At 36.1% G+C, this 9,596-nt stretch overlaps 1 protein-coding gene and 1 long non-coding RNA gene across 2 annotated transcripts in view; both read left to right on the top strand.

Moving 5' to 3' along the window:
* Positions 1-1,749: 1,749 nt before the first annotated feature.
* Positions 1,750-4,058, top strand: LOC141141581 (uncharacterized). The gene is made up of 2 exons (XR_012244140.1): positions 1,750-2,148; positions 3,847-4,058. It is a non-coding gene; the product is annotated as an uncharacterized lncRNA (long non-coding RNA).
* A 2,556-nt stretch (positions 4,059-6,614) lies between these two features.
* The window catches only part of PAX1 (paired box 1), a 25,247-nt gene continuing 22,265 nt past the window's right edge, over positions 6,615-9,596 (top strand). Inside the window, 2 exon segments of the mRNA XM_073628134.1 lie at positions 6,615-6,923; positions 8,747-9,379. Of these exon segments, the coding sequence (XP_073484235.1) occupies positions 6,920-6,923; positions 8,747-9,379 (637 nt within the window). The 5' untranslated portion in view covers positions 6,615-6,919.

Below are 9,596 nucleotides of genomic sequence, written 5' to 3'. Positions count from 1 at the left end.
TTGAGTAGTTAGGATGTCCACTTAGCTTAAACTGACGCTGTGTTCACTATTTTGTCTGTCCAACATTTGATAATATAAGTGAAACAGCTTCCCCTTATTCACTAAGATAAGTGGCTAGCAAATCCTAAGATTACTACTGATTTAATAAACGATCACCATTATATTGACGTTGATTTAAAGGAATAAGCGAAGTTGACTTGTAATGAATATATTTACACACATACATACTACACCTGTGTATATACCTTTGCATATATACTTGACTTGGGTGTAGCTATGTGTGTAATTATGAATGGATTGAAGAATTGGGATATATTTTTACACGTGTTTGTAAAATATGGTATGAGTTGCCTTTCTTGGAGGTATTATTTAGAAATAATAAATAAGCTTTTACAGAAACCCTATCCCCTAGATAGGAAGCAGCATTACGTTTTTAGCATTATATCTTTGTGTAAGGTGAGTGACCACAGACAGCTCCATCCCCCTGTGCAAACACAAGCAGCTATCTGATTACCTACTGCCTTCCGCCCTGACAGGTGCACTGGACAGTGTGGAGAGAGCCTGACCTATGTGAATATAGCACTATGCTATGTCATTGCAACTGCTGGGGCAATACAAAGCCCAGCATAGTGAATGGCCCCTATAGGGGTGGGCTAATCCATAGTAACGTTTACTGAACTTTCTAATGAGAGATATTTGTATGCTGTGATGATGGTATTGAATGAACACAAAAAGGCCATACCCACATAAAAAAAAAAGAAAAGAAAAATTAAACTGGAACAAAATGTTGCTTTAATAGCAACTGGTTTAAGAAATTTGTTTAGGGTAACTGTTGCAGTTTTGTTTCTTGTATCAAACACATTCATTGTAGTTGGTTTCCTAAAGGAATAAAATAAATTAACTTTGCAACTGAGATTACTGTGTTCACTTTAAATATCCCAATCACGTGCAATGAAAATTAAAAAAGTACGTTTTCTTGCACAAGGTTGAATGTTTTAATTGATTACAACTTCACCCTATTTACTAATAAAATGCAAATTATTATCTATTCCTCTTGGTTGATTTTCTCAGAGCTTTAGGGTATTTGCCTTGCATGGTGAATATTTACTAAGATTACTAGGTGACGCTATGCTTACTTTGAATATCCAACCATGTGCAAGGAAAATAATAAAAAATTGTTTTGTTTTTGTTTTTTATGCATATGACTGAATGTTGTAAGTGAACACAGTTTCACCTTATGCAAAATATTTCCTATTCCTTGAGGTTGATTTACTACAGGAGTAAAGTCTTGTAAAGTAAATATTTATTAGGAAGGATCGATGCAAAGGTGAAGCTATGTTCACTTTGAATATCCAATCATGTGCAAGGAAAATAATAAAAATATTTTTTTTTCTCTTGCACATGATTGGATGTTTTAATTGAACACTGTTTCATCTTATTTTCTACGAACATTCAAAAGTATTATTTTACATTCCTTAAAGGCTTATTTACTAAAAAGTAGGGACCATTTACCTTGCAAAGTGAATTTTCGCTTAACTTAGTAAATTAAGTGAAACTGTGTTCACCTTAATGGTGCCCAAATGAAATAAATTTTGAATTTTTTTTGCACATGATTGATGTAAAAAAAAAAACTGCTTCACCAGATTTACTAATAAATGATCAGTGCTTTCCTTCACAGGTTAAAGTGTTTTAACAGTTTTGTGGCAAATAGCATCACATTTACCAGGTTGGCTTCCTTTGTATTTCACAGGATCCTGCAGAGAAGTATGAGCTCCTTGCTCCCCTTCTTTGGCAGCAATGCTTCTAATGATTGGAGGTGAGCCCTGGCCCCTCTCCGGTGCAGTGTGCGGCTGCAGCCATGGACTCTAATGGGGACCATACACACAAGCTGGGCCAGGCTGACAGCACTCTCCTGCATGGATTGCTCAGCAGTGATTTATTGATTTAATAAGTTGCGATGAATTCAGTTCATATTGCCAGTTAGACGGAATAACGAGGCGGACACTCTCTGGGGATACAATACTAGGGTGAAATCACTTTCATGTCTTTACTGCCACATTTGTCTGCTGAGGGGGAACTAGAGACATGCCGCCTTCATATACTGTCAAGATGTGCCTGTCAGGGAATGCATTACCCTCAACCGGTCAGGTAAGGAAAGAACAAATATTAGCTCAGTATTAATGACTCATATTTTTGGAACATTTCTGGGCAATGTGATAGTGTGAGCTAAGTATCAGCTATTGCTTCATAAAGATGAGATCAAAGTATATAGATACTGATGTGCTAATATTGGATACCAATGACAAACATCTTCAACCTTCAACTCTATTGTTACAGTAAGTAAAGAAAGCAAAAACTCAGAAAGCAAAAACTCAAATATATATATATATATATATATATATATATATATATATATATATATATATATATATATATATACTCATGAGAGAGTCGACACACACACAGATTATAAACATACATACACAAAGACTATATATATATATATATATATATATATATATATATATATATATATATATATATATAAATATATATATATATATATATATATATATGTGTGTGTGTGTAGATTAGGCACATACACACACATACATACACACATACATACACACACACATACATACATACACACACACGGGCACACACATACATACATACACATACACACACACGCACACACACACATACATAAATACATACACACACACATATACATACATACATACATACATACACACACATACACGCACACACACACATACATAAATACACACACACACACATATACATACATACATACACACACACATACACTATAGACACATATTGATATATTAACCACACATGCGTTTGTCTTTCTGACAGGTGTGCAGACAGTGGGCACAAATACCTATAAACTACTTTACACTAACTTGGATTTAAAGTAGAATTAAAGGCAAAACATTTTTTCAAGATTCAGTTGTTTTTTTTTTTTGCCTTATGTGTCCCATTTGGGAAACTTCACTTCCTGTCCCATAGCCAAAACAGGAAGTGAGAGGCAAATTAAGGGAATCCCTCAATGGTCACCAGGGTCACCAGGACTGGTGTCCCCATTGAAAGATTTCCCCTGGATTCCTGTTGTGGCGATAACCCCAAATTTGGAATCTTCTTTTACTTTTACTTTTGGTGACAGGGATAAGAGAGGGAGAATCTCCCTAAGGAGTACAAACAGCAATAGAAAAAAAAAAAAAAACTGGCAGATGTCCTAATCCCTCTTCACCCTAACCAAAAAAAGAAAAGGTTTTGCCTTTAGTCATATCTTAGCTGCTGAAGTCAAGGTTTACATACCACTTATTAAGAAAAATAAGCACGTCTAAAAATCTATATATAATAATATATATTGGGGGTGGAGAGACACAGAGATAGAAATTAATAGACAGATAGAGATACACAATCTATACAATGAAACCACACAGGACAACAGCCATGCGACTATAAGCTCCATGCACTGAAACTGTCACTTTTTTGCTTGTAAAATAGTTTTCCTTTTACTCTGGTGTGTTGTGATATGTGCCTATAGAGCTTCTATAGAAGTCATACTGCATCTGTGGATGATATATAGTGTGTGTTTTTATATACATGTATCTAACCATCACTCTTTCTGCTCCTTCTGTCTCTCATCTATACCATGTCTCCATCTATCATGTGTCTACTGTATACCTTCTCAGCTCTTCTCTGCTTCTCTCTCCCTGTGTTTCCCTCTACCTCTTGCAATAGTAGCAATCTCAAAACCTATTCTCTAAGAATTTCTTACCGATCTGCCGTTTCCTGTGTCCTGTCCAACAGAAATCGTATTCTTCACAAAAGTCCTACCATTGCCTGGACAAAAAACTATCGTACTACTTCAATGAAAGCACTGCAGTATCATCGATTACCGAAAGAGTGCGCTCTGGTACCCCCTCATACACCCTGCACTTTTGGATGTTTTCGAATGTGTAATCAGGATTCTAAGGTGTTCAGTTGCTGTCCATTTTTTCTGAATAAAAATTTAAAAAGTTTCATAGAGTTGAATTATTTTAGTCTCCTATGCGTGCTACATGTCTTTGTCTTTATTTATATAGTAAATAGTAAATATTTAAACACTATTATATATATAATATAAATAAATATTTAAACACAATTTTCTCTGCATTATCATTAGGCTCTTCTAGCACCAAGATAATTTAGCACATGTATGCAGAAGAGCCAACGGTGTGTATGAATGACAGGAGAATGCAAGCAACAGATAAGCCAGACTTATGTTATACATGTGGATGGTATACAGTGTATCAATTGCTATATGGCTAGATAAGAATCACTGTAAATCATATATATATATATATATATATATATATATATATATATATATATATATATATATATATATATATATATATATATATATATATATATATATATATATTGTACCAAAACAGTAGAGGCTGTTCACTTTGCAAAATGAATGTTAAAAGGTGTACATGTACCTGTGTTTACTATGAACACATATAAAAACTTTGGGGTTGATTTACTAAGGAAGATAGGCTGTTTACTTTGCAAGGGAATTTGCACTTTGCATGGGACTTTTTCCCATAGCCTAATCAATGAAGTGAAGCTCTGCTGAATTCTATCACACAATCATGTCCAAGCAAAAATGCTCCCCCCCCCCCCTGCACTTGATTGGGTATTTATTGCAAGGTGACATTTCACCACATTTACTAAGCTCTAGGGCACACTTTCTGCAAAGTGAACAGCCTACTTGCCGTTAGTAAATCGACCTCTTGTCCCTACTTCATTAGTAAATCTACCGCAATATATTCATAAATTCACATACATAAGCGATATATATAGGTGTGATTTAAATACAGAGCATTGCAGAATTATCGATTTGCTGTATTTATGTAGAAAATCATTCTATCGAATGTTAATTCGATAGATGTATTAATGTTGTTTTTATAATAAATATGAGAGGGTATATAAATAATTGGGTCATACCTATATTTTGAACATTTTAGAAAAACGGGAATAAAATAATTTCCATTGCTCATAATGATAACCTTACATATGATGCAATAATAGAATGTATATTAGCTATACTAGCACGTAGGATTTCAGTACACAGTACACAGAAATCATGCAGTTGTCAGTTGTGTCAGTAGACACTACAGGATCGCATGGTGGCTTATTACTAGATTTAGATATTAAATCATGGGCAATCATATATTAATCAATTAGCCTATTTTTGTCTATAAATGGTTTTGATCGATCCCAGGTAATCCTAAACATCTTTAACTTTGGGAAGTGAACTATTTCTGTATTTAAAGAAAAAAAGATAAATAGTACCCACCTGCTACCTGATCTGTGTAAACATCCTATCTGTCCTGTGTCTTATCTGATTATCATAAACCCCCAGCCTGGATACGTGGGAAAATGGCCTTCCTATCTGTCATTTGGATCAAAACATATCAAATTCTCCGCTGGAATACATGCACAGGCTATTTTATTTGCCATTTTAAAGAGCTGATTTACGAAAAAATTGAATAGAAAAAAAAAAAAAGATTTACAAAAAATAAAAAATAAATAAAATTGGCCTTACAAAGGTGAGCCCACTTTAAACACACTTCAGGTAAGTTTTTATGTATATATATATATATATATATATATATATATATATATATATATATATATATATATATATATATATATATAAACATTATATCTCAAAAAACAAATGTGTTTTTTTTATGTGTGTGTTTGTGTGTGTGTATATATATATGCTTTTATAGAAATAATAGAAAGAGAGAGAGAGAGAGAGAGAGATCTATATCTATATATCTATCTATATATATATCTATCTATATATATAGCAACATTAAAAAAAATGTGTGTTTTTGTTTTATGTATAGTTTGGATATAATGTATAAATAAATACACAAACACACACATCATTTTCCAGCATTACCTATTTTTTGTTCATTTTACTGTCTCCCCAGCAATAAAAAAGCCAACCATCTATCTTCCCTGCCTGGTTCACACTGTATTTTAACAGGTGCCAAACAGCTGAATTATTTAGCACAAAATGTGACATATGATTTTTTTTTTTCCTTTAGATTCTTTTGCTAGCAGCAAGCCTTCATTTGCAATTCAAAGAACATATACAATGTAATGATTTCCAGATGACAGAGCAGTTTTGAAAGCATCAGAAAATTTAACTTTTGTAAACTGAGGATGTAAAAATGGACGTTCAAGTTGGAGGGTCAAAAAAAGATCAACTTGTATTATTTTACCAGGTCAGAAAAGAAAACCTTTACTGATGGCTGGGGCTTTTAAAAAAAAAAAAAATTGGTCTGAAAGGAAAAATGATGGATAGGCACTGCCATGGGTTTATGAAGGGCTTTAAAGATGGCAGTTGATGTTGTTTTAGGATGAGTAGATGGAGACATTCCAGAAAAAAGAGAAGGGGGCTAGGGTTACACTAGACCGGAATGGGTGAGATGGACTGGGAAGGAATCTCTGCCTAGTTTAGGATGACGGGAACCAATGAGATGATCCCAGTAGCTCCTCCAGCCTGACCACCAAGATTGACGTGGAAGACACGTCAAAGAGATCTGAGCAAACTGCAGTCAGATATCTGCGCTAATTCCCCCTAATCTGGGGAAGATCACCTTTTGCTTTTGTTCCCCACACTTGTGAAGTTGCTGTGCAAACAGTGAAGAGTTTGCAGCTTGGGAAGGAAGTGCCTCTCTGCTAGCAGAACCCTCCTCCTCCTCCTCCAGCCCATTGGAGAAGACTGGGCTCTCTCTCCCTTCCATGTATCTCTGGGTTACATCTGTTTGAGCTTCCTGATCTCTCTGCGAGTTTTCCTTCGTTCTCTCCTGGAGGGATGGGTAAGCAGCCTTTGATATCACCTATGTGTTATAGCAGCACCCTATACTGTAGAGCCTGCACATTACAGACCTCGCAGAGCTATAGAATCTGTGATAGACTGGATTCAGCAGCAATGGCTGTATGTGCTATGGCTATGCTATTGCACAACTGCACACACTATGTATACAGCTTACTGAATTATACGTATAGCGTTCCAAGAGAGACTGCTTGCATGCAGCAAAATGATCATTTATTACTTTTTTTTTAGTAATAACATCCTTCATTAGGACATCTCCTTCATCAAATTGCTATTACACAGCTATACTTTTTTTTTTTTTACATTGAGGACTCCAGGGGCGATTGTTTGCATGCTCCAGGGGAAACAGTGAAAATATAATTTATTGTTTACAATAATACATATTCTTCGTCAGATTAATATTCCATAACTATACTTTTACAGTTACAAAAAATTATTTTACATTGAAGGCTCAAGGAGTGATTGCTTGCATGCTCCCAAGGAAGCAGTAAAAGGATCATTTATTGCCTGTATTATTAAATACACCATATTCATCAAACAACTATTGGACAACTATACTTTAGAATTACTAATGATTCTTTTAATCTGAGTGTTTCAGGAACATGCAATCAGAAAAAGTTATTTTGTCCAACAAATTTCTATTGCACAAATTACATTGTGGATTCCAGCAGAGGACTGTACATAGTCTGGAGGAAGAAGAAAAATGTTCATTTTATTGTTTACAAGTAAAAAATAATTTTTCATTTATCAGATTACTATTGCACAAGTGTACTAAATATCTTGTACACATTATCGTCATGGTGATTTTACAGTAAACATATTAGAAAAGTGATTATTTCAAGGTACAACCATAGAGTGTTGCACACATTTTTTAAAAATCACTTAGAATTGTGATTTCATATATTATATTCACTGTACATTATCACTATAAAGGAACACTATGATATGGTGCTTGGCATAAAAGCGTTAGAAGCCTTTTAGGTGATATATTACCATTTACTTACTTTAAAAATCCTAATCAAATTTCACAGAGAACAATGAGCAAAGAATCTAATCTCTATAATTTTGTGTGCATTTACAGAAATATAAGTGGCAGGGATTTTCACCGATTTTTTATACATTACTTGTAATTTAGGTCTATTTGTCCTGTCACTATAGTACACACTGGGGTTCATTTACTAAAGGAATATAGGATGTTCTGTTTTGCTGATTACCTGTTTTGCCGGTATTCTAATTTTCCCCTACAGCCTGGCATTTTATCCCCCCCCCCCCCCCCTCAACACTATACTATTATTATTGTTGTTGTTGTTGTTATTATTATTATTATTCAGTTTGCTCGGCGCTTTGCATAATGGGAGTCAGTACATTTGCAATATAATTCAATACAGAGGGTCAGGAAGGCCCTGCTCCTGTGAGCTTACAATCTAACACAAACTGGTGCAGTTCTTCATAATAACCAACCAGCTTCCATTTTTGTTTTTTGTTTTTGTCAAAGCTTAACTGAACAATATGAAGTTAGAAGATGATTGGCTACCATGCTCAGCTGCACCAGATTTTGCACTTGCCAGTTTTAGTAAATCAACCCCATTATCGGTTATTGCGTGAACACAGCTTTGCCTTATTCACTGAACTTTATGGACATACACTTTCCAATGTGAATGTTCCCTTTGCTAAAGTGATGAGTTTCTCAGGTTGTAGAGAGTTGTGTTGTGCCAGTTGTCTCCATGGTAAGTGCAGGATTGTGTGAAGCAATAGGATTATAATTTCCTTCTATAGACTCACATGCTGTCTGTCTGTGCCCTGCAGAGCAAGCCTATGGAGAAGTGAACCAGCTGGGCGGCGTGTTTGTGAACGGGAGACCTCTGCCCAATGCCATCCGGCTGAGGATAGTGGAGTTGGCCCAGCTGGGCATCAGACCTTGTGACATCAGCCGGCAGCTGCGAGTGTCCCATGGATGTGTCAGTAAGATTCTGGCCAGATACAACGAGACCGGCTCCATCCTCCCCGGGGCCATCGGGGGCAGCAAGCCCAGAGTGACCACCCCGAACGTGGTGAAGCATATCAGGGAGTACAAACAGGGGGACCCGGGCATCTTCGCCTGGGAGATCAGAGACAGGCTGCTGGCTGACAATGTGTGTGACAAATACAATGTGCCCTCTGTCAGCTCTATTAGCCGGATTCTGAGGAATAAAATCGGGAACTTGTCTCAGCCCAGCCAGTATGACAATGCCAAACAGCAATCATCACAGCCAACTATACCATACAATCACCTGTACCAATACCCCTACCCCAACCCCATATCTCCGGGCTCCACCAAGGTGGGCAGCCATCACCCAGGAGTGCATATGCCAACCGGACATGTCAGCATAGCCAGGTCCTGGCCATCAGCTCACTCTGTCAACAACATCCTGGGGATTCGCACCTTTATGGAACAAACAGGTGAGTGTGGAAAATACCAACCGACTGGCTGATAACAGGCTCTATGTCAGGCGTGACTCCTACATGACTCGGCAAAAACCAGACTTCTATGTGTCTGTGTATACGCGTGTACATCTATCCATTTATTCTATCTATCTATATCTATCTATCTATCTATCTATCTATCTATCTATCTATCTATCTATCTATCTTCATATTATCTATCTATCTATCTATC

The sequence above is a fragment of the Aquarana catesbeiana genome, linkage group LG04 (assembly GCF_042186555.1).
Source record: "Aquarana catesbeiana isolate 2022-GZ linkage group LG04, ASM4218655v1, whole genome shotgun sequence".
In the NCBI taxonomy this organism is placed as follows: domain Eukaryota; kingdom Metazoa; phylum Chordata; class Amphibia; order Anura; family Ranidae; genus Aquarana; species Aquarana catesbeiana.
This window is presented reverse-complemented; position numbering and strand designations above follow the sequence as displayed.